The following is a 25673-nucleotide window of genomic DNA, read 5'->3' as shown; positions in this document are numbered from 1 at the left end:
CAGCAGCAGCCACCACTGCACCACCCTTATCTATTTTAAGCAAAGATGAGGAACTCAAGGGGAAGACTTGGAATGCCCATTTTCCATAGGGGAAGCTTAGGGATGCCCATTTTCTATAAGGGAAGGCAAAGTGGTGGCTCCTGGAGGTATCTGTGGAGCATGGAGGTGGAGCCGGGCTTTGCCTTCCCCACTGCCCATGGGCTCCTAGCACTGCTGAGATGCTTCCCAGACACTGCGAGAGCCAAATGGAGCTCAAATTAGGGATTTGTGCCAAACCATGTGCTGGCATGCTGCTACAATGGGATGGGTTGCCTCTGTGCAATGGGAGGATGGGCAAAAGCGTTTCAGTAAATTAGGGGTACTTGGGATGCTGAGCTCTTAGGTTCCTGACTCAATCTCCTCCCAGATCCTCAGGATATTTGATGTCCCTAATGCAAAAATTCCTTGATGCCAACGAATAACATTAGGACTTCCTGTCGCTACCTGGAACCAGTGAGATTTCTACATCTACAATCAACATAAATTGTGCATAAGGTAAAATGCAGAGCAATGGCTCTGCGGAGAGTATTCACATGTCTAAAATTAGACATCTTGCTGGCAGTTCTGAAACATCCCTGGGGGTTACTCTACCTGTCTATATTTACTACGTATGGAAGTTGAGCTCCTAAACATAGGTGCTCTGAATCACATGGTGATAGAAGGCCTTAGGGGAGCCCAAAATAGATGGTGTGAATTATTCCCTGTCTACTGTGACTCCATCCTGCAGCACCTGGAAGGAAAGAGAAATCTTAGTATAGAAATGGGGGAAAAAAAACCACAGGATTTGGGTCAGGATTGCACCAGGAGGTGCAGGTTTTGGTGTAGGCTGTGCATCCCATCCACCCAGAGAGGGACGGGCAGGGGACGCTCTCACAGCTGCTACATGGCTGTGAAGGAGCCAAATTACCTTCCGTAAAAAGCATTTACTGAGAGGATCTCATTTCTCTCAGAAGACCAGCAAGATCACGTTAATTCTTGAAAATACTTTTTTTAGATATTTTTTCCCATCTATCTGTGACAGAAGAGAAATACTGTCCAGGTATTTACTTACACACTGCATTGACAGGGAGTTTCTGTCATAGCTTGAGAATTCCTTTTAACCTGCTACGTGCATTTGGGATAGGGCATTAAATGGATGTTTCTCATGGGGTTACAGACTTCTTGCTGCCCAGTAGAGTCAACCATCGTTCTTAAGCACATTAGCACTAGGGAAGCAGAAGGGCTCCCTGCGCTGAATGCATTGCATTAACAGCAAGTTTCCACCAGTGCTGAAAAACTGTGCCCTTAATATAAGTGCTCAGTAACCACCAGCCCTGCAATTTGAAGAGCAATCTGAACTGTATAGAAGGCTTGCAGGAAAAGAAGCTCCATTAGTACCCATTATGCCATGATTTATGTTATGGGCTTAAAATAGCAAAATTAAACCGTTCTATTTAATCCACAGTCTAAAAAAAGGCACAAAGACTTTGTGACAAAATTATAACTGTTCAGATTACATTTGCAAGAACTTTAGCAGAGCGTTGCTTGGATTTGCCAGCTTTGCTTGCTGGCAGGAGTGAAATTGAGACAATTCCACTGTCTGCAGAGGTAAAGAATACCCTTTCGGCAAGGCATGTTTGCCAGCTCTATGCAAATGTTATTCAACAGAAGCAACTGAAACCTCTTTTGATTGCTTTAGAACATAATCTTTTTGGTCTGCAGCACATTGCACTTATCTAAGTACTCAGTGATGACAGTGGGTCTTAGGGCAAGACCAAATATAAAGAGCCCTTTTTAATCTGAACATAGAAATGAACTCTGTTCATGGCTACACAGTCTGCTTTCAATCAAATGATCATGATATGCATAAATACTATAAAATAAATACAATACATTCAGAGTTTTCTACATTGTAGAGCTTTAAGACATTTGCAGCTCCCCGATGTAATGCATACAGAACATTCCCTTCTATACAGTGCTTCCTGCAGGTACTCACACCTCCACCGAATGCAACATAGCTCAGACAAACCTCACCCTTTTTCTGGATTCTCATCAGTCTCTGGAAAACATTATATTGTCTCTTTAGGAAAAAAAATATTGCACTTCTAAAAATGCATAAAAATGGAACCAAGTTCCCATCAGCTCTGCCGCGCACACGGACCATTATTTGAAATAACACTTCTCAAAAAACGTTCTCTCTCATCATTTCACGTTTTGTCTGCGTTTGCAGCACTCTCCATCAGGATATCCTCAGAACGTTCCTCCTTAGCAGATTCCTCTACAGTTTTGCCACCGGCTGTTTGAAACAGGGAGTGAGCTCTCTGAGATGCGCCCAGCTGCAGTCACAGCTGTGTCCGTGGGTTCAGGATTTCATTGTACAAATGGGAACTACAATGACCAGGATCACCGTACAAGCGGCCGCTGCTATCAGGGCAGCTATCTTGCACACCTTTGCTCTTCTGAACTCGGCTTCTTTGCGCTTTAACAAGGAATCGTAGCCAGGAGTATAAATGTCTTCCATCCAGTACTCTAAGTTGTTCGGGTTTAAAGATTCTTGAGTCTAAAAATTAAAAGGAAACAGTTGTTAAGTGCCTGGGATCTGTCACCAATAAAGCAAGCAAAGCCAGAACGCCTCCCAGCTGCTGTCAGGATGAAGTGAGCTATGGCTGCTCCGTGCATCCCTCCAACTGCATTTCTCCCAATCCCACTTCCGCAAGACTGAAGGAAGAGGCAACAAAATACTGCAAGAAATAAACTCCCTCAATGGTATTGTTCTGCTGCAAAATACCCAACATACTTCTGATATGCTGGAAACGTCATCATCTTGGGTGGCATTTAAATAAGATCTCTTTAATCTCCTTGGCAGCAGAGATGTCAGCAACCGGGCTGTCACTGCTTTCTAAATTATTAAAGCCCAGCTGGTAGGAAGGGTTCCTCACACACATTCCTTACAACTGACATTTTATGAAGCTAACCCTAAATTTGAACCATGGGACCATAGGATACCCCAAGTTGTATGGGACCCGTAAGAATCACTGAGTCCAACTTCTGGCTCCACACAGGCCCACTCAAGACATTGGGGGTTTTTGAGTGTTTTATTTCTTATGTTTTTTTCTTCCTGTTTTTTTTTTCATTCATTACAATTTTTGAGCTCTTTGAGCTTTACATTTCCACCTTGCTTGTGGTTGTTTTTTTTCCCTTCCATCCTTTCTCCAAGGGAAAACGGGGAAAAATGGAAAACCCAAACAGCAGGCACTGTATTGTATTTAGTAGAAGAAAAGAAAGCAAAAGTGTGAAAAAGGAGAGAAAAAAAAAAAAATTAAAAAATGACAACTTTTCCTTAAAGCTGTCTCCTGTGTCTGAGTATCCAAAAGGCCATTTCTTTAAAAAATAAGGAAGATTCCCCATAGAAATCTCCCAGTGAGAATACCCTAACACAGACGTTTCTGCGCCATAATGGGCCCAATGCAAAGCTCACTGGAGCCAGCACAAAGAAACTCCAGCAGACTTGAGAAGGCTTTGGGTAAGCCTTTAATTGGCTCATTGAGATTTGTGGCCATGAGCTGCTGGCTGAAACCTTCCTTTGCCAGGAAGCACTATGTGCTTTATGCAAAGAAGCATTCCATGGCAGTACTGTATAGCCACCTCAGAAATAAACAATTAAGCAGCAGTTTCATGATCGTTTAACGGAGATCTCTATGACAGCTGAAGCAGAGACCATCAGCTGAGCCTTCATGCTGCACCATTCATCCTGACAGTGCCTCGTTATACACAGGACAAAGCACTGGGATCTCACCTGGACCCCATGCCTTTGACTCAAATGCAATTTTGCAATTTCTGCTTTAAAGGAAGATTAGGAGAAATTTTAAATGAGCAAACAACTGCATAAACAAAACCAAGGACAGCCGTGCTATGCTTCAAGGGAATTATACTTTCAGACCCCTCTGCATTGATATTGACCTTTTAACTACTTCAGAAGGAAGATGCATTATTAAAAAGGCCCATTACTGTTAGTCAGCTTCCTTTCCCATTTCATTGCCAGATGTAGGAATGTTCATTAAAGCATAATGTATTTACTTTCAGTTCTAATAAAATTAATCACTGAGGAAAACCCACTCATCAGTCTGCGTCTGTTCTTTAAGTCTGTCAGTAAGCTCTATTATGAAGTCTAGACGTGAGGTTTGTGGAGTAGATGCAATTCCTACAGTCCTTTTGGGGGGAGAGAATCAAACTTGTAAAGTTTTATCACCTTTATCCTAAAGATAAATGGTGGCACTAAGCTGCTTTCTCTGGTTTGCTCACAGTCGTGCAGAGCTGCTTACATGGAAGAAAGCAGTCCTACAAGGACCAGATGGAGAACACTTCTCCCAGGGGAGTTATGCTTCCAAATATCACCTCCCCAGTTGCCTCTGCTCAGCAGATAAGGGCTGTTTTGCTGCAGAGGAACTGCTTGTAACCTCTTCCTACTATAGCACATGGGCTGCAATGACAAGGGAAGGAATTTGGTAAACCCCTTGATGCTTTTAAATCCCAGAGAGCAGCACACAGCTGAGGTCCCTGTGCTGTTCAATTTCTGAGTGCATTTCAGCCACTGCAAGGAGCAAAGCTTGGTGAGGATAAGGGTGTTCACGAGAGCTGACCCTGGAAGTAAATATGCTGTGCCCAAATTCCTTCGCTATCATTTATGCAAGTTGCACTATAGCACTGTGGGGGTGACTGCATGCACTGCTGATCAGCCCTGGGCTGTAGGTCACTGTGCTTCCAACACTGCCAGCCCAGCAGCTAACCAAGGCAGCTTGCTCGGCTCTGGGGCATGCATATGTCTGCAAGCAGCCCAGAATGCCTGAGGTCAGCACCAGTCCCCTGCTGGCTCTACCTGCTGCTATATAGAATCATAGAATAGTGTGAATTGGAGGGGACCTTTAAAGGTCATCTCGTCCAAATCCCCTGCAACAGACAGGGACACCTAAGCTGATCAGGTGCTCAGAGCCCCATCCAGCCTGACCCTTCTTATAGCAGCTTCAAATATACAGTGATTTGGGAAAAATTAAACCCCAAATTGGGTTTGTCTTTCACTAACCCACTCTGCTGTTTTTTGTTATTCTTTTTAAGCTATATAGCTATGCCTGCATTAACAAGTTGTACAACCCGGTAGGAGCAGATCAGCAGAAAAGCAGTAAAGACCCTGGATCTCCCTTTCTGAATTTGAAGGAGGGAAGTGGCTTGGGACTACCTCTGATTTGGCCCAATAGTGGTCGGGAGTGCATCATTTGCTCAGGGAACACAATACACAATATAGTTTAAAATGAACAAACTCAGTTGGCACTCTGCAGTGTGAACCAAAATCAGGCAAGCAGTGACTATTGGAAGAATTAGCACAAAGGGACACACATTTGCAAACTGAACTAAAATGTGAGCAAGACACATTAACTGATCTGCTCTTCATGTGAGCTTGTTGTTCCAGCAGCCTCTTCAATGCCATAACAGCGATGTGTTTCAGAAGGAGTTACAGTATTGAATGTCTCCTACAAATACCTTGCTTCATGTTTCCAAAGTGGAAAAAGCATTAACACAAATTCTCTGTGAACAATTCAGACAGAATGAGGATAAAAGAAAAAGCAACAATGCTAGATTCCCCCCACTGCCTTGCTATGAGCAGTTCATCTCTGCACCCCGTTATCCCCATCTTCTTTGTTAGAGCTACAGATTTTGTGCTGGCCTACCAGACATTTCTCCATTACAGAATAAGAGGGAGCACCAACCTGGCAAGGATCATCATTCAGCAATCAAACATCCACATTTTTCTTTGTTCTTAGCCAGGATGGATAGGGATCAGCCAGACTAGTGGCTCAACACTAAATAGCTCCTTTCTGAGCTATCCAAATCCCTTCTTAAATGCATACTCTAGTAATATCCAGTCACAAACAAGCCATTCACATTAACAAAAAAAATGGGACTCACTTGTAGATCCAATGCTGCAATCTTGCCTTTATCCCCTGAATTCCTCGTGTATTCTTCTATGGTCCACGACGGCTGGGCACGTTTCACTTCAGCCAGTTCTGTCAACCTCATATCTGTGTAGAGCGGGTTGCTTTTCATGTGTGACTTGAGTGATGCAGGGTAAGGATGAGGACTAAAGACTTGTTCAATCAAGAAAGCATCTTTTGGCTGTTTGGGGAGTCTATGTGGCTGTGGGATTTCGTATTGCCTGTCTGCCTGCAATAGGGTTCAAAAGAATTTGAGAAAAGAAACAGGACTATGAGGGAGTTAAACACAGAGGATAGAGATATTCCTTTCAGACTCACCAAAAGATATTGCTTATAGGTCACAATAAGAGAAGTACCAGTTAGAACAAAGGCTTTGGTTGTCCTTAATCTTTTTTGCCCACCCTCTTCTCACAACCAGATCAAAGAGGTATTTTACAGACTTGGCTCTCCACAGCGTGAACACAAAGAAGATGCAAAGAGGAAATTTAGGTTTCGTGCTGTTTGCAGGCTATAAAACTATTCTGAAAATAGCCCTGACATGCAGAAAATCCTAGCTGACCTGGTAAAGCTATGAGCCCCATGCAAGCTTCCAGATTTGTGTTTCCAGATCAGATCTTGTCAGGAAGATGTCCTGGAATACTCTCCCCTTGACACCATACCACCCGTTGAATCAATCCGACGTGATCCATACTCTACCACAGAAGCAAGGAAGGGACTTTCAAAATCAGCATTTCATTCTGGACAGATGAATGTACAGAAATGCTGAGAGTTGTGCTTACTAAGGGTAACCCTCTTCCCCTTCTGCAATCTGCTAATAACCCATGGTTCATGGCTTCTTGTTCATCCCTTTGGACTTGCCCCATCAAACGTCACCCTCTCTTTCCTCAATCATTCTTTGCCCTCTATCCCCATCTTAAGGAGTCACAGCAAGGCCATCTTGTGTTCTTGGTAGACAATGGAGCTGTAGGATCCCCAGTGCCCTCTACCAGCCTCCACTTCCTTGAAACTGAAACTGCCCACATAGTACGCAGTTGTAGCTGAGCAGCAACCCTATCTCTGTGCAAGGACAGCCACAATAGGCATGTTATCTGTGAAGGCAGCAGTGGGCAGAGGTTGGGACAGATGGTCAGAGATCCTCTGACTGACAAAAACAAGACAGAGGAGGGTTTAAGACACTTGTAAATGGCTGTTACAGTCAGATACGTAACTACAGTTTGCATCTCATGGTGCACATGCAAAGATTCTTTTCCTGAGGGATTCAAAACCATGAATATATTTTTTTGCGTTTTAAATATGCTTCTCATATAATAGCCATCGCCATGCAATTTCAAACCATCTTTTTAAACCAACCTCTGGAGAATTTCAGACTGTAACAATTTTCCTCATGCTCTTTTCACCAAGTTAATTACCTGGCCTCCTTACATGACGATGATGAACATCATCTTCTTTCAAAGACTTCACCCAAATTACTCCTCTCTCTTTTCAAAAGAGCAAAGTGCTTTTAGGAACAACTTGACCATATTGCAGCTGCTCAGCACAAAATATGTAGGTACAAAATCACTCAATTACGATAACAATAAGGATAGGAATAACATGGCAGGGCAAAGAATTGCCATATCCTGAGGCTCGTGGTGACTGTGGAAAACATTCATAACTAGATTATTTTTAGGTGTTTATTATGGGAGCTAAGGTTGAAATTACCTCTTTAGATTTCCTGTGCCAGTCCTTGTTTTCTCCTCCATCTCTATCTTTCATTTCCTCGTCTGTGATGCCAACTTTGTTGGTGTAAGTGATGGCTCTCCAGTCTCGAGGAGAGTTTGAAATGCTTGCTATTTTGGATTCAGTTGCACTATTTTCCTCTGTTAATGATCTTGATGACCTCCTAGTAAATAAGCTTTTTTTTAAGGCCTTTACTCGAAGACTCTCACTGTTACTTCCGCTGGCGTCTGAACAGCACCATTCAGGATTGTTCTCTAATTTGCTCCCATGAGGAGTGTTGTGGCACTGAAATATCTGGGGGGAATTACTTTCATCTGACGCGGCATCGCTTGTCAATGAGTTGAGATCTATTTGCACGCTGACCTTCTCTGGCTGCTGAATTTTTTGATCCAGCTTGCTTAATTTTCCCAGGACCTGGGAGATTTCTTCTCGGACGCCTGAGAGCGATTCAAGTTTCTTCTCTATTTCACCAATCCTCAAAACTAATTTGCAGACACTCGTTTTCAGTTCATCATCCACGTTACTGATATCTGCCCGGACCACTTTATCTAATTTGTTGCAGGCACTCCCGTTGGAGATTTTAGTCAGATTGTGCTCAGGTGAGCTGTCACAGTCTGATTTATGCATCTGAGACAAGGAACCAGTGCTATTGTAGCACGAAGACTGCATCACTCCTGTGGACCCACTGATACTCATGTCATCCAAAAACCGGAAAATGTCACTGATATCATCACTCACTATTTCAGAGTCATCATCTGAGTGTTTAAGAGAGTGCCGCTCTGCATACTTGGCTTGCCCAGGTGCACACAAATCCTTACATTTCTTATGGTCCAGGACTTGCTGCTCCGTTTGTGTCCCAACACTCATGGTTCTGTCAATACTTAAGATTTGAACAGAAGTGCAATTAATGCTTTTGTCCTTAAACTTTTTGACTGGCTCGTGCTTTTCCACATCTAGAATGGAAGGAATTTCCTTGGGTTTGTGTCCATTTTGTTTCACAGCGTAGTTTGTCTGCATAATGGGTTGCTGATCCTTCGGATTTAGGTAGGACTGATGTCTGTCAGCTGAAGGGAAGTTTGGAGATGGGTTGTTTGAGCTCTGATACCGTGGCTTCTCTTCTGACTGCTTTCTATTAAAAAATGATCGTTCAAAGTCAGGTACCTCCTCAGTATTTAAACTCCAGCTTTTAGCTGGCCAGGCAGTTTGTTTGGTTGGCTTTCCAGTCCACTTTTTGGTGTCCTGGGGCCCAAGAATAGTCGTTGGGCCGAAATATGTTGAAGCTTGAAGATCATCTAAGCTCTCGTGCTTCACTCGTCTTTTATCTAGTATAGGAGAATAAACTGGATTCAAGTACTGGCTGCTGTATGGCATTTCAAAGCTGTGGTTGAAAAAAGTCTGCTTAGAGCTTTCTTTTCTGTTCTGAGGCTCTCTGTGTCCATCTTCTGGCTTTTTGTTGGATGGTATTAAGTTGGGAGATATTGTAATCAGATTATGAAAATCTTCTTTGAATATATTTCTTTTCTGGACACACGACTGCATCACAAATGGCTCATCGTTTGAAATGAAAGTTTCTTTCAGGCCTGTGCTTATAGGCAAAGAGTCTTGGTCTGAAATAGATTCATTTTCAATGTTCATGGGGAAGTACGTGCTCTGCATCTCACACGGTGGAGACGTGGCAATGGAATAGGATGCCAGAGCCTGCAGCCTGTCCAGAGATGCAGCCCGGCCCTTCATCTCCTTGTTAACTCCAAGCAAGAAGTTGGGCTCTGATGAGGGAACAAACTGCTGGCAGTCTTTGCAGTCCATCTTCCTGCATTTTGAAGACCTTCTGACTGCAAAGCCCTGGCTGAAGTCCTGCTCACTCAGCTCACAGTTGGGCACGCACTCTGCCATGTTGCAGATCTCCGTGTCAGACCTACATGACTCAAAGGACTCCTTCTTCTTCACTTTCTGCCTTGCAACTGGAAGTTTCTCCTTGGCCACTCCCCCGTTCATTTGTATAAGGTTGAATATCGTTACTATATCTGCTGCCACCATGATTTTCTTTGATTGCTGATTGTTTACAGTGCATCGCATTTTGTCTTTGAATAAAGTTGCTGGGAAATTAGGATCCAGGCAAGCAGTGTAAAACAGCACGCTACGGAGTTTGGCCAGCTGGGACAGATCAAACCTTGCACAGAGTGACTTGCAGAGATCCTGGTAAGAAACAGTATTCTGCTTTGTGTCCAGCTCCTCCAAGATCTTCACCAGAAAGAGTGAGGTTTCCTGGTTGGACTCCATAGTTTAAGCGTATTTTGTCATTTAACTGGAAACTGTGTTCCACTTCTACAGCAACACACAACAGCAAACAGAAAAGATTGTAAGTCACCCATAGATAATGCCCAGGACCTTGTAATTCAGCCACAGATGGGACCTGACTCTAGTCATGCAATCAAGGGATCGGTTTTATAACCCAGCCTCAAGTTTCCAACCTCCAAGGCTGTAATCCTAGCATCAATGAAGTCAATAATGCTTAAATGGAAGCAGGATTTCATCCAAGGAGGCTCATTTGTGTCAGTATCTGCCAAAATGAGCAAGTGAATAAACAGCAGGAGCTTTGCAGGGGCTGAACTCATGGCAGATGTACTGTGACAACCTGCTTGCTATTGAGAGAAGAATAGAAAGAGTTAAGGAAAAAAAAAATCTCACAATCTTGAAACCAATCCAGCAGATGCTAGAGGGCTGCCTGCCAATCAGGGAGCGTCTGAAGGCTGAGAAATATCAAGGACAGAGCACATCCTCTTCAGTGATATGATCCCAGAGAAAGCTGGGCAATGCAGCTCCATTCACCAGCCTGAAGAGACAGGGCAGAGGTGGGGAGAAAAGGCTGCACGTTTCTGTGAATAACAGGAATCACTGAAGCAAGCACAGCTATTGTGAGCAGTGCATTGGGAAGGTTGTGAAACCGTGCTTTTAGAGTGGGAACCAACCTCTGGCTGTTATGGATCTGGAAAGGATGCTAGCAATTCACTGGTCTACGCAGGTCACAGTATGCTGTAATCTGCCAATTCCTATGCCTGGTCACTTGTTATTCTTACTCCTAGGAATGACACAAATATTTCTCCTTCCCCAAAAGCTGTTGTATTTCCCCCCATTCATTCCCACCCTTAGATGTCCCTGAAAAAGGGCATCTCTATCCACACCAAGTGCAGAATGTCTATCTGAATGACAAAGCACAGGTTAGGCTTGCAAGGTTCCTTACTACTCCTTTAAAAAGTCACCCCCCATCCAAAAATATCAGAATTCCTGAGCACTGAGCAGAAACACTGAAAACTCTGTGCTGTGGCCTTTCATCTTGACCTGATGTTACACTGCTGATCGCTACCAGTGTCAGAAGCCAGCGTACAACAGCTTTCACAGCCAACACCACAGCAGCACCTTCCACAGGGAGAAAAAAAAAAAGAAAAAAGAAAAAAAAAAAAAAGCAGTTGCCTGTGAGGAAATCTCCATGCAGATTTGCCTTTTTATTTCAAAAGCATCTTCCTGCTGCCTACGATCAGGAGCTGAGTAGCAACAGCATCAATGTGTCCCTGTGATAGTAAACACCGCACTCGGAAACCAATGGCTACAGGGATTTTCAGGCACCTCCGCTGCAAGCATGTTTGCTTTTGAAGCTCCCGTATTATGCACAGCAGCACAGCTCTTCTGCTAACTGACAGGAGAGCAGAAATGTTATATTGCTCAGCGCTCAGCTGCAGAAAGTAATGCTGAAAGCTGCAGGAGGATGGTTGTACCCTTTTCCTCTTTATCAACTGAATGTGCTTGTGCACAGCCTCTTTATCACCCTGCCTTTGCATGTCTCTAACTTGTCACCATTAGGAAATGAAGCATCCTAGCCAAGTCCAAGCTGCTCTAATCCGCCACCGAAGCCACCGAGTGCTCCCAGAATTAACTTGACATGTGGGGCCAGCAACCAGGGGACCAGCGCAGCAACTCAATTTTCAGCATGCTATAAATCTGCCATTTGTGGAAATTGTGGCAGTCTGACGTTTTGCCACCTCAGAGCTGAATACAAGCAAAAGCAAACATCTCCTCCCTTCTGGAGCTTCACAGCTTCTCACCAAATCCACACCTGGACATGCATTTTCACAGCCTGATGTACACTTTGCTCTGCCTGCACCAATCTGCCAGAGCCCTGCTTTTTCCCCATTCGCCCTCCTGCTGAAATACACAAGTAGTCATTTTGCAATAAAATACTTCTTAAAGTCATTAACCCATTTTTCCCCTGTATTTCCCAGCGCACCATCTTTTCTCATGCCAATGAAAAGAAGCCAAGTAGAGTTTCTCAAAATTTTCTATTTTGCACAAAGCCATTCTTACAGCACTCTTCCCATCAGAGGTTTCAACTTCCTGCCAGGTAACTAAACTTCATGAATCCAGCATACAGAATCATAGTGGTATTTTCCAACCTTAATGATTCTAAGATCACCCAGCCCAACCATCAATCCACCACCACCATGCCCACTGACCACATCTCTCTGTGCCACATCCCCACAGTTCTTGAACACCTCCATAGGCAGTGACCCCACCACCTCCCTGCGTAGCCTCACCTCCCTTTCTGAGAAGAAACTTCTCCTAACACTCAACCTGAACCTCCCCTGGCAACTTAGTGGCAACTTAAAGCCATTACTTCTTGTCCTACAACTTAGGCGCTGCCTGCTTTTCAAAGTGCTGAGTGTCGACACCTTCAGAAGGGTTCAGAGGAAGCCTCTACATAATTCCAGGTCTCACAGTGCTTAGCTGGACCAGCACCAGCAAGGTGCTGGTAAGTCAGCTAATAAGGCAGCACGGGAACAAAGAAGTGACAGAGGCTTTGAAACAGGGGTTGTTGAGAGAACTGATCCTGTGGAGGTGGGATTTGGCCAATTTGCACAACTGAGACTGAGCTCTGGGAGTTGGGAATGGAAAAGGCAGGTTGCAAAATTAGACACAGGCCTTGAGGAGAAGCAAGCTAGCTGGGAGGTGAAATTATTACCCCTTCACTCCTTGGCTGTTCACAAGCATCTCTCCAGTGGGGACACGCTCAGGTGTAAAAGGTTCATTGAGCTTCAGACTGGCCGTGGAAGTGGGAGCACTCCTGTGTCAGAGCATCAGAAACTCTGCCAGTAGAATACACAACAGATTCATGCTGTGAGAATAAAATAAGATGCAATACCCCAGAAGGACTATATATGACAGCCTCCAAATCTTGTTTCCAGGCAAACCTGGTGCCCAGGCTTTTAGTGGCACGCAATGGTCTCCTGTCTCTTGTTATGCCTGTGACAGAGGCAGCAGCCTCCTGGCAAGTCATCGTAGGAGCTGCCACATCCCCAGCACTGGGGCCATGTTCATTCATCACATCTCAAAGCAGGACCAGAATAGACCTGGACATGGCACATAAATGCAAAGCTCCAAAATAAGAACAGGAAGAACTTTCAGAGAGGGCATAGAGTCATGAACCAGTCAAAGGCAGCAAAGAGAATGAAAGCACCCACAGCAAGCATACCAGCACAGAGGGGTGCTCACATGGCCTCAATTCCACCCAAGTCCTCCTGCCCTATCTTCACATTCAGCCCCCCCCCGACCAACTTTATCCTCCAGAGACACAAAGCTGACCAGGCACAGGGACAGGATCCAGCTTATTTATCCTCAGCAAGACAGCCTCTGATCAAACGTGCCACTTAACACTCCATCCTTAATGATTTTCTTCTATTAACTCCAGGAGAGTTACTTGGACTTAGCTTCCTCAGCCCCAACATCTGCAGCCCTAATAGCACAATTATATCACAGCATGGACTGTGCAGCATCATATTGCACGGGCAGTCGATGGGCTCTGGCTCTGACTGTGCACAGATGAGCTCCAGGCTCACCGCAAATCAATGCCTTCTTGCCCTGCACCAAGAGCAGCGAGCGGAGCTCTCATCTTACCACAAAGATCTCGCAGGCTCTGGGGGCACAGACCAAGAGTATGGCAGCCTCCATCGCAAGGAGAATGTGCTGTTCTCTTTTCTGGTGGCTCAACCCAGCGCTGGGGCATGACAGCTTCAGCCCAAACTCTGCCCCACTGCTTTGGAGTACACCAATCCCAACATGGAACTCCAAGTCCCACCTCTGGCAGTGGAAAGGTGCCTTGCACAAGCCCAGATAGGAGCTGCTGGCAGTCAGTTTGTGTTATCCTCCTCCGTGATGCCCTCCCTCATTTCCTTCCCTGCTCTCAGTGCCTCTGACATTTGCTCTCCCCATTTCCCACCGCTCACACATGGATGTGGTTACCAGAGTCATCATTTCCCTCTCCCTTTGGTTTGCTTTTGTTCTATCACTGTTGTTGACTACCGGGCCACCCTATAGCACTATCACCTCAACCACAAATAGATGAAATCCTCACATCAGTTCCCCCAGGAAGAGAGAGCTACTTCAGTGTGGGAGAACATTAATACAGAGGCTGTAATATGCTGTTTTACTATTAGCTTCAGCTCATAAATCTTGCAGCCTGTCTTCCCTGCGCCAGATACAATAAAACAAGGCAGGCAGGGTGCACTGCACGAAACATGGAATGCATGGAGATGGGGCTCCGGTTTTGTTTTCTCTCACGCTCACAGACACATCTCAATGCCCACACATTAAGAAATGCTGATGGACATGCACCCCGAGCTCTGTTTTCTTTCCACCCGATGGAAGCAAAGTCCCTTCCCACATGCCTTATTCCTCCCCCTGCCTTCTGCTTCTTAAGAAGAAAACTCAGGAGTGCACTTCAGAGCCCCATCCATGCGATAGGAATGGAAAAGCCCTCTCAAGCAGCTCTAGCTCACGCAGGGTTGGAGAGACTATACGCCCAGGATGGAGGGAGCTGTGCCGGCTCTGCGCCGTGCTGCCCTTTTAATTCACTCCTCTGGAGGATTTTAATTCACTCCTCTGGAGCCAGAAGGGAGGAATGGCTGCAGACAGGCATCCCGGAGGAGCTCATTCACTGGCACTGTTCTGTACAGGAACAATGCACACTTAGCACTCTCATGGGCATCACCACCGCTGGCCCCATCCAGGTTCACCTGGGGTGGGCTAACAATGGGAGAAGTTGCTGTTTTCTGGCACTGTTTGAGCAAGCCCTGTGAAAGCACACTGTGCTAACCCAGCTCCCAGCAGAGACCATGCTGTAAAGAGACTCTGCACTTCAGCTCCCCAATAAAATCCAGTAGCCTCCAAAGACTTCCAGGGCATCAGCTGACGGGGAACTTGTGGGTAAAGACAGCATGTCCCCACAGCAGTGTCAAACAGGGTTTGCCATAGGTTTTTCTCATACAATAACATCAGGCTTATTATTTGTATTGTTTGGTTATGTAACACGGGTTAAGATTTCTGTATGGTCTGGCAAAGTGCAATCAGTCTAAAACCGTGCAATAAATTACTTGAATTATTACTGCATCAGATGCTCCTAGTTATTCTTTGCCAACTACTGGCCAACAAGCACACGCAAACGCTGTCCTGCCAATGCACTATATCAGAGCAAACCCAAATTAAATTTTTTGCCAAAAATTTCTGTACAGTGAAACAAACACCACTGCAAACACTGTCAGACAAATACAGATCAAGTCAAACATGAGCGCTTCATTCCATCCATGCTCTACCTGCATTTCTACATGGCAAACCCACAAACACACTAGATCTGACTTCACTCAGATGGGCTCCTCAACCCAGGGGGTGCAGAATCTCCAACAGGGATTTGGGGGCCCAGGTTGGGGCTCACAGTGTTGGTCACCTCTAGAGACAAAACAATCTGTGCGGAACTATGCTCCATGCCAAAGTCATGGAGTTTCAAGATTTTTTAGTCTCCCCTTCCAGGGGAAGCCCAGCAAAGAGGTGACACCCCAGGTGTTAGCAAAGCACTGGGGGCTTCCATCCTGCACCCCACATCTCCAATCTGTGGAGGTACCGGTGCTGAGGTCACCTCCCACCCCCCAAATCCCTGCATTCTCCCGACAGATGGGGACCACTCGTCCCCTACACCCCATCCCGCACGTCCCCCCCGATGCTCACCTGGGGCTCCGCCTGCCTCTTGCCAGGGAAGCGCGGCCGTCAGGGCTGCCCCTTCCTCTGCAGCAGCCGCTTCCCAGCCGGGAGGAGGAGGAAGAGAAGGAGGAGGAAGAGCCAAAAGCCCCAGCAGGATGCCATAGCGCCGGGCTGCGCTGACAAAGGCGGTAGCAGGTTGGCACGGGAGAAGGAGGAGGAGGGACAGGAGGAGGGAGGGGGCTGCACAAGCCGAGCCTCCCCGCGCCGCCTCCTGAGCCCGCAGCTGCAGAAGGGGGTTCAGCCCGGCGGGAGCCAGCGCTGCGGCACCGGGGCTCGGCGCCCTACCAGGGATGCTACATCTTTTAAGCTTTATAAAATCCTTCTCACACGGTAGATTTCGCAGCCTCCCAGCGTCCAGCTTTCAGCCCCATTATGTCCTTCCCGCACCCCAAACCCATGGGTGTCTTGGTACAAAGGGGTGCATGTGTGCTGGGCTATCTTCCCACTTGTGGCTCGATGCGGGGTGCCTCGTCCCTCCAGCATCCGCCCCTTTGCGCCCGCCGGGCTGAGGACGCCGCTGCCTCGCGGTGCTTCCGCGGTACCGAACCGCATCGCACGGGGGGTTGGGGGCCCTGGTACCCAACCTCGTCTCACAGAAGGACGGTGGCCCTGGGTTGGGATGGGGTCACTGGCACAGGGAATGGCTTGCGCAGGGCAATCAGCACCTCGGTTGTTGCGTGATACACGTGCAGCACCAAGGCACTCTCACTTGCCAGAGCTCATCCAGCATCAGGGCACTATTCCATTGCTGATGGTCTACTTGCTGTGATACCCAGGAAATACTGCAGAGAGTTTTTAATAAAGGTGTTGCTAGGTGGATAAAGCCTCATATTTCATCTTCACAGTAATCTTCAGGAGGTGAAATGTCATGTTTTCTTTCCTAAATGAATCCACCCAAAGGACTGCATGCCGCGGACATCTGCCTCTTACTTACTGTGACAAACTTGGGTACAGATAATTCTGCTTTTCTGGAAAAAACAGGGGGCCAGGAGAGGGTTTTTGTCCAAAACCCACTGATACATAAAAGTCCTTCCACTGACTTTGAAAAAAATTGCACATGATTCAGTGTACATATACATATACACACACACGAATATATGAAAAGGGTAGATGTCACACTGAGTGACGTGGTTCAGCAGTACAGTGGTGATGGGATGATGACCTTTAGGGGTCTTTCCCATTTTTTTGAGATTCTCTCTCCCTCTCTCTGATATAAAAACATATGCATGCAACGACTAATAAAAGAAGAAAAGGTAAACATGGATATTGGCAAATGGAAAGAGTTTGTACTGAATTTATTCTCACCCACCACTTCACAGAAATGAAAGAGGCAGTGTCCTTGAGCCCCCTTTTCCATGCTTCTCTCTGAGAGTTCTGTGCTCTAAGTAGGTGCTTAGTTGTAAATTGCATGCTTAGATGACTTCAGCCCTACACCACATCTTGTAGAGAATGCCTTCAGGCAACCAGAATTCACCACAAAGCTCCCCACGTCCTTCAGAACTGCAAGTACTAAGAAGGCAGAAGCAAACCCAGGCTGCAGCTGGAGCACAGTTTGAGCTCTTCCCGTTGTTCCCTCACTTCCCCCTCAGCACACAGAAGTTATGTATAATAGATGGCAAGGCTCTCACAAGCTGTTTGTGACCAGTAGCAGATATTAGGAGTTATCTGCAAAAACTGATTTGAAACAGTGAAATGCTGCAGCTGGTTTCACACACAGTGTGTCCTGAACTGAAGGCAGCTCTGGAGAGAAGAGGGTTGAAATGTGCAGAGATGGCCCCAAACAGGAAACTCCCAAACAGCCCAGAATGCTGCAGGAACCACATCCCCCACTTTCCCATCTGGACAACAAAGACCCCAGTCCTCACCCTTCTAACCCACAAGAATCACAAGAATCACTAGGTTGGAAACGACCTATAAGATCATCCAGTCCAACCATCTCTTCATCACCATTGCCACCACTAGCACTAAACCATATCACGCAGCACATCATCCAGACGCGTCTTGAACACTGCCAGGGACGGTGACTCCACCACCTCCCTGGGCAGCCATTCCAGTGCCTGACTACTCTCTGAGAGAAGAAGTTCTTCCTTATGTCCAACCTGAACCTCCTCTGATACAACTTGTGGCCATTGCCCCGTGTCCTGCTCGTTGCCTGGGAGAAGAGGCCAAATCCCTCTTCACCACAACCTTCCTTCAGGAGGTTGTAGAGTGCAATGAGGTCTCCCCCGAGCCTCCTCTTCTCCAGACTAAACAATCCCAGCTCCCTCAGCCGCTCCTCATAAGGTTTGTGCTCCAGACCCCTCACCAGTTTTGTTGCCCTTCTCTGAACACGCTCCAGAATCTCAACATCTTTCCTGTAGTGAGAGGCCCAAAACTGAACACAATACTCGAGATGCAGCCTCACCAGTGCTGAGTACAGGGGGATGATCACCTCCCTGCTTCTGCTGGCCACACTATTTCTGATGCAGGCCAGTATGCCGTTGGCCCTCTTGGCCACCTGAGCACACTGTCAGCTCATGTTCAGCCGAGCATCAACCAACACCCCCAGGTCCTTCTCTTCTTCACACTCATCCAGCCACTCATCCCCAAGCCTGTAACGCTGCATGGGGTTGCTATGGCCAAAATGGAGGACCCGACACTTGGCCTTGCTGAACCTCATCCCGTTCACCTCAGCCCAGCGGTTCAGCCTGTCTAAATCCCTCTGAAGGGCCTCCCTACCCTCAGGCAGATCAACACCACCTCCCAGCTTGGTATCATCTGCAAACTTGCTGAGGGTACACTCAATCCCCTCATCTAGGTCATCAATAAAGATATTAAACAAGGTCGGCCCCCGTACCGACCCGTGGGGGACACCACTTGAAACGGGTCGCCAGCTGGACTTTACTCCATTAATCCACTTCACTCCAGGATGGGCAGCAGCTTCATTGGGAATCTCATGCCTGGGGTGAGAAGCATAGCAGCTCTCCCTGTCCCCATTCCAATTTTAGCACCATCATCATTTCCCCTCCCCACCTTTCCTAGACGTCTGCACTTTGTTTTCCACATTCCTTTTCCCTTTCATCTCTTTCCTTCAGTTGCTGGCACATTTTTCTTGTCTAACTCCTTCATAGCCTACACCTTCCTCCCAGATTCTCATCCTCCCTATTCAGCCTCTCCTCCCAGGTTTAGGGATGGTGACATGCCCTCAAGCCAAGGCTGCACACATCTGCCCTCCTCATGCTTCAGGAGATCTCAGGAACTCCTAAATCATTTCCTGATAAATCTCTTTTTGAGAGATAAAAGATGATTCTGTGATTTGGACATAATAAATTTCATTTTGCCTCGGCCCTGACCTGGCTGCTTTCATCCCATCAGAGTCTGGGCAGAACGTTTGTTTCTCTCAGAGGTTAAGACTAATTCCCAAACTTCCTGCTCTGTTAAATAGCACTTAGCAATAAGCAGCCTGCAGTTTGCTATTTTTATCCAGCACTCCACGTTTGCACTCCCTCAGATATCTCAGTAGGGTACCAATATTGCTTAAGTTGGCTTCTGTGGCCAGCGCGCAGTGCGTGATTGATAACGGGCAAACATCGTGTTCAGCTAAACAGGTTTTGGCACAGGATACTTTAAATATAGCAGCAACAAAAAACAGTCTGTTGAGCAGCATCCACCCATACCAGATGTACTGACTGGAGGTTATGCCAGACGTTCAAAGCAGAACACTTGACACGAATCCTGGACGATTTTTTCCCCTAAATTACTTACAAACAAAGAGAATGGAAAATCTGAAGCACAAAGTGGATAACAAAACAATTCCGTGAGCACTGACTTAAATTTTAAAACAAATTTCAGGATAGATATCAGGAAAAATCTCTTCTCAGAAAGAATGGCATTGCACTGGAATGAGGGGGAGTCACCATTCCTGAAGGCTCTGAAGAACTGTGGAGTTGTAGCACTGAGGGTCACGGTTTGTGGGCACAATGGAAGTGAGATACTGGTTGGACTGTGCGATTTTAGTAGTCTTTTCCAACACTAATGACTCTATGGTTCCCTCTGTTTTGCTGAATTCTTTTCCAGTGAGATGGGAACAACTACCTGTTCCTGGTGTAAGTGCCCGTTAGAAACAAGCCCACAGAGCAGCCCAATATTGTATGTTCAAGCATTCACAAAACAAACCTTTAAGACATGTACAAAAACACAGACGACTGAAGTGGTCACAGGCTGATACACCTGAGACCAGAAACTTCACATTTAAGCTTGTGTGACCAAGTGAAGCATTCCCACAACAACTCAAGTCTTTGTATTCATGACTGCTATGTTATAAATGAGCCTTCACCTGAGCTCTTTAGTTCAGCTTTTTCTGAACGCATCATTAACCACAAGCAACAGATTCAGGCACTTCTTAGGAGCAGCGCATTCAGACTCCCTTCCTTGAGTGAACACGCACACAAAAACACAGGTACAACTTGGTTTAGGGAGAAAAAGGAAGAGATAATTAAGGGCTATGTTTCAAACAAAGCTCCTAGGAGAAAAGGAGCATCTTGCAGTGCTGGAGGGCTGCGCAGATGGAGTCAGCATGGCTCTTGCTCATCTGTGCTCAGGTTTCACTCTGCTTCTGCACCGCTCCCTCCCAGTGTGACAGGTGACCACCTGTCTGCTCTGCAAGATGGCCATGGCCACAGCTTAGCAGCAGGCTGTGCACGGCCATAGGTTGGAGCTGAGGACATGTTTGTACCACATGAGCTCTGGGGAAGCTGTTTCCTTCCATACCACACACCAGAGAGGTGAAGGCTTTTCCAAGCTGTGCAAAGTGCATGCTGATTTCTTGCAAGTTCAGGTGAATCCTCTATGCAATCTGCCTCTCTGTTTGTTACTGGCCCATCCCCAAGTCTTACTGGTCATGGTTTTATAGAGGAAAAATAAAAATTACCCTCCTGCAAGAGGGAAATGCTGATGGAATATCTTTCACCTCCAGCAATGCTCTGGGATGGAGGCAGCCCTGCCTCGAGCCCTGGCACTGCTTCCCTAACTCATTGGCACAGTCTGCCCAGGGAGGTGGCAGGTTCTCCATCCCAGAGGTGTTCAAGAAACAGGGAGGTGTAGCACTGAGGGACATGGTTAGCAAGCAAGGGCTGATGATTGAAATAGGTGATTTCAGAATCATTAAGGTTGGGAAAGAGCACTAAGTGCCCATTGAAACCTGGAGGTCTTCTAGATGTATCATCAGGCATCAGCTTGCCCCCACTGGCAGCAAGGTAACGTGCAACAGTCCTTAAACCTCTCATGGACACCAAGGAATTCACAAGCACTTTGCTTTTACCACCCTGAGTAATTATTTGTAATTATTTGCTAGGATGGCCTTTTTATGGAAGCCTCTTAAAATGCCCATCCTGATTTTAGGGCAGGCAGAGACTATTATCTCATCAGCCTGCAGAATAACAGTCGATAGCATTTCACCCAATAATCACCATGCTTAACAGTTAGTATTTGATTAAAAATATCTTTCACAAAGACCTCAGCCTCCAACAAAGGCATCAAGGAATGAAGAAGCTATCATTGACATCAGGGATTTGTCTGGTACTTGATCCTTCTTGGGTTTAGAAGTGAAACTTTTATCACAGTTTTCCTCTTGGATGTGAGCACCTTTGGAAGGCTCAGCATCAGCATCCAAAGCCTCATCCACCCTCGGCATCCTCTCAGCTTTGTGTCCACAATAACCCCAGGTGCCTCACAGAAACATTGGGTACTGCCCTACTTGCCCCTTGCCCCTAATTTCATCTCTGAGGTTTCAAAAATGAAGGAAGAGCCTTTGTTATTCATTGGCAAGTAAAGGACAGAAAAATCCTATTTTCAAGGTGGACCCAAGGGCTCAGGGAAACACCAGTCACTGTAATGGAGAGGATTAATTCTGACTCCTTCCAGCAGATCAGATGTAGCATTTGTTTGCCTTTAGCTCTCACAATTGTCTCCCTGCTGTTTTAAGCTCTGGTTTCCCATCTCCCCTGTGAGTTCTGCTCCAGGAAGCAATTATTTTGGGAGCAGCCCTAGAATCACTGTGTTCACATCTGACAGTGGGTAGGATGCACCTCCACGTAACCTCTTTAGATCTTCTGAGAACTTCTTTAGATCTGCTTTAATTTCTATCTCCTTCCTCCATCTTTGGGAATAAAGTTCATGTATCAACCAGATGCTCCAAGGTTCTCACAAATTAAACAGTGTAGAGGGTACAGCCAAAAGGAAGGCAGAAGGTAACCGCTGTACAGGGTGCAAGGTCAGGTTCCTTGGGGGGAGACCTTTTATGGAAGAACCAGAAGAGCCATCCCACATGTTTCAGCCCAGATCTCTGTACCTTTCCCTGCTCCTAGTATCTGTTCCTTTGAGCCACATCTTCAAGAATTCTCATCCTCTTGTATTCTTTTTCCTCATAACAGCCCTGCTGTGGGTCACTGGATCATTCACATCAAATAACATACGGCATAAATAAGATGCATCACAACAACTCACTTCTATTAGCCAGGAAATCATGCTTCCTCATGCTGGGAAAAATGGCAGATGAAAGACAAATGACCCACGTGGATCACAGTAACTTAAATTACATTATGGAGACAGTAAACTGCTGGTGACACATCCTGTATGAGCCTCTTTAACCACAATAAATAGATTGAAACCTTCCTAGCATTTAATCTTTTCTCCCATTGACTACGAGCAGGTCAGAGAGAAAAATAATCTCTTCCTTCTACATCTCCACTGAATTTAATTAGTTATCCCAAGTCCATACAAATACATTCTCTTGCAGTATCTGACAGATTACATGCATGCTCAAGCCTAGATCTTCTATAACTGCTTTATCAGAGGGGACCATGTAGAACCACATCTGATGTGGCAGTTTTTACAGGATTTATTTAGAATATGGGAAATTTAAATACTTAAAGAGAAAAACAATGAGAATAGTTTAATTTTTTCCCATAGCAGACTGTTCTGGTTTCGCTCTTTTATGGCTTATATCAGTTTCACTTTTGGCACTCCATAATGCTCAGGTTTTGTTTTTTTGGTTTTTTTTTGTCCCCCCTTAGGTGAACACTGTGCCCTGGGAATGCATGCCTACAATGTTCCCTAAGATGTCTGCTGCTGCCTCTCCACAGTGACTAGACCTTGCATCAGTGGGATCCATCTGATCTGATCTGTCACAGAGGTGCCCTTGTATCTGCACTCCAGCAGGGCATGCCAGACTCTGCATCAGAGGATAAGAAGGTAATTGATCCCACAGAGGAAAAGGAAGAGCCTGAGGCCAGAGACACAGACTGGAGGAAGGCAACGTTTATGCTTTTACCTAAATCAATAGTACCCAGAAGAAGTGGCTTTTGCTGTAGAGTTATTTGCTTGACGTCAGGCAAGGCTCAGATCTGGAAAGGAGTTTGGTAACTCCTGTGGGTAAGAAAGCACCTACAAACTGTGCTTGGAAAGTGCAGAAAACTCAGAGAAGACACCTTGAATTGACTGCATCTGCAGACAGGCACGAGGCACAGCAGCAATCTTCCTGCTCCAAGTAGGGGCCTTTGGGGTGGTGGGTATTTGTCCACATTATTTTAGCTCCAGTGGCAGGTAGCACTATGTGAATTTATCATGGCAAAGAAGTCACTAATAAAATGTCTCAGGTTAGAGCAATAGTGATTTTTCCCAATCATTTAGTTTGAATCAAAACCAAACTAAATAATAGATAAATAGCACAGATCCTTTCCTGCTCCGAAGTTGGGAGGACCCAGGGTGCAACAACACAGCACAAACAAACAACATGAACAATTTGCAAATAGCTTCCTCTCCTCTAATGGCACTCCCCCTCTAACTTCCCTTTCAGTATGACTTGTGGAGGTAACAGCTATCGATTTACAACTATTTTGACCAGGAGTGGTGCTGCAGAAACAGCAGAAATCTCATCAGGTTGCTGACAGCTAATCTGACCACACAGCACGGGCACAAACAATTAACACCAAGCACTGACTGCTGGGCTCATCATTACCCAAAAGTATAAGGTCCTCTGAGGACCTGACTTCACATTTGGGTACAATTCAGAATATAAAAGCTGCACCTGAGTAATATGTGCCTGCAGAGGTGCTTTCACAGAGTACAGAGATACAAGCACAGGACCTGCAAACATGTTTTCCATTGACTGGAGTATACAACATCTTACTTATCACTAGTCAATTGATGACAAAACTCACCCAGCAAACTCATAAAAGCATTAGTTTGTATTTGTTGTTCACATTCAGAGACATTATATATCAAAAAGGTCAATGCTTCCCAACTAATTCAATTATAATGCAGCCATCTATCACACCAGCTCAGCTAAGACCACATTAGCTTGCAGTTTTTGGAGAATGATAGAAGTTGGAGAGTACAAACAGGATATTCTACCTTCATGACAAACCTCTCTGCAGCCACTCTTTGCTAAATGCTTTCCATCATACCTGAACTTCTTCCTGCAGGAGCCACAGTGGTTAAATATATTGAGACAAGGCTGCAACCTGAAGTTAAGCTAACTGCACCCAGCCTGAAAAATGGAGGTGCCCAAGAATGTTTTATTTGTCTGAGTTTGTTATTGCAGGTGTGGCAACTCAGATTCATTTGCTGGCCTTTTTCAACAGATTTCATCACAGAATGAACCTGTCTCGTTAATGCTTTCATTAATTACTCCTAGACAGAGCAGGAAGACGCTCATTCACTCAGTGGCATTAGGCACCACAGAAGGGTGTTGCCACCTTTGTAGGGCACTGAACAGGGTGAGCATTGCTGGGAAGGCGCAGAAACAGGGGAGGCACTGCCCCACATGAGCTGTGTGTTCAGAACACCCAGCTCAAAGCCAGGAGAAAAGTCACTGAGCACACAAACCCTGTGACACCTCTGAACTCACAGAGCAATCTGAGCCTCCGCTCCCCTCACAAAACCTCGAAGAGATTTGTGTTTTCTTCTTTACAAGGCTGTTGTTTCCCACCCCAGCAGCCAGGAGGGACACAGAGCACCCTGCACGCCTTCCTTGCAGCACTCATCACCCAGCAAACCAGCACCAAGACCAGGAGTCATTCCCAGCCCCAGAGATGGGGATGCAGCCCAGGATGTCATTCTGTTGTGTCAGATCTCAACACAGCACATTCAGGCTTGCTGTTTGCACACTGCCTCCCCATCAGATAAGATATTCCAGCATCTTCCCTGAGTCATTTCTTTCCCAGGGCAAATACATCATTTTCTCAAGTATTTTTACATTACGGCAGCAGAGCTGATTTGATGGCATACAACTAATGCAAGGCTTTGCTTTTACATTTTGTTGCAATCTGCAAGGAAATTAGATAGAGGGCTCCTGAGATGTATGCATTCTAAGTCTCTGTATCACACTGGAAAGTGTCAAATGATCTAGCAATAAACGAGTGGAATCCAGCAGCAGAGACTTAAGTGTACACAGTTATTTCAATGAGTGAGGCAATAGCAACATCATTCTCATTGCTCTTGCTTCATGTCATGCATGACAATTCTCCTGCATACCCAAATGAGCTCACGTACCCCTTCTGCGCAAATAGGAAATGCATTCCTCTACTCTGGACATCATCTCTTAGCTCGTGTTGATTCTTATTCTGCCGGCTGATAGATAACACCACTTTTGCCATCAATTTTACCTATATTTATACCAGCTGGAGTTATTCCCCATAACAGAGACCATTGCTGTTCTTTATAAATCTTATCAGGAGGATAAATCAAGAGTAACGCACATTGTTGTAGGCCTATGAATCCTCAACCAGCATTTACTCCCCGGTTTATGCAGATGAAGATGCTCCTCAATACACTTCTACACGCACAAGAAAAAAGTTACACGCTGTTCTATGAAGCCCAATGAACTGT

General features: G+C 45.8%; 1 protein-coding gene across 1 annotated transcript; it reads right to left on the bottom strand.

The window, feature by feature from the left end:
* Positions 1–2380: 2380 nt before the first annotated feature.
* On the bottom strand, positions 2381–10004 carry MINAR1 (membrane integral NOTCH2 associated receptor 1; the record flags this gene model as incomplete). Its single annotated transcript, XM_079541187.1, has 3 exons — positions 2381–2578; positions 5980–6234; positions 7707–10004. 3 exons carry the CDS (start codon positions 10002–10004, stop codon positions 2381–2383), a joined length of 2751 nt encoding a protein of 916 aa, XP_079397313.1.
* Positions 10005–25673: the final 15669 nt, after the last annotated feature.

The sequence above is a fragment of the Tetrao urogallus genome (assembly GCF_951394365.1).
Source record: "Tetrao urogallus genome assembly, chromosome: 11".
NCBI lineage: Eukaryota > Metazoa > Chordata > Aves > Galliformes > Phasianidae > Tetrao > Tetrao urogallus.
This window is presented reverse-complemented; position numbering and strand designations above follow the sequence as displayed.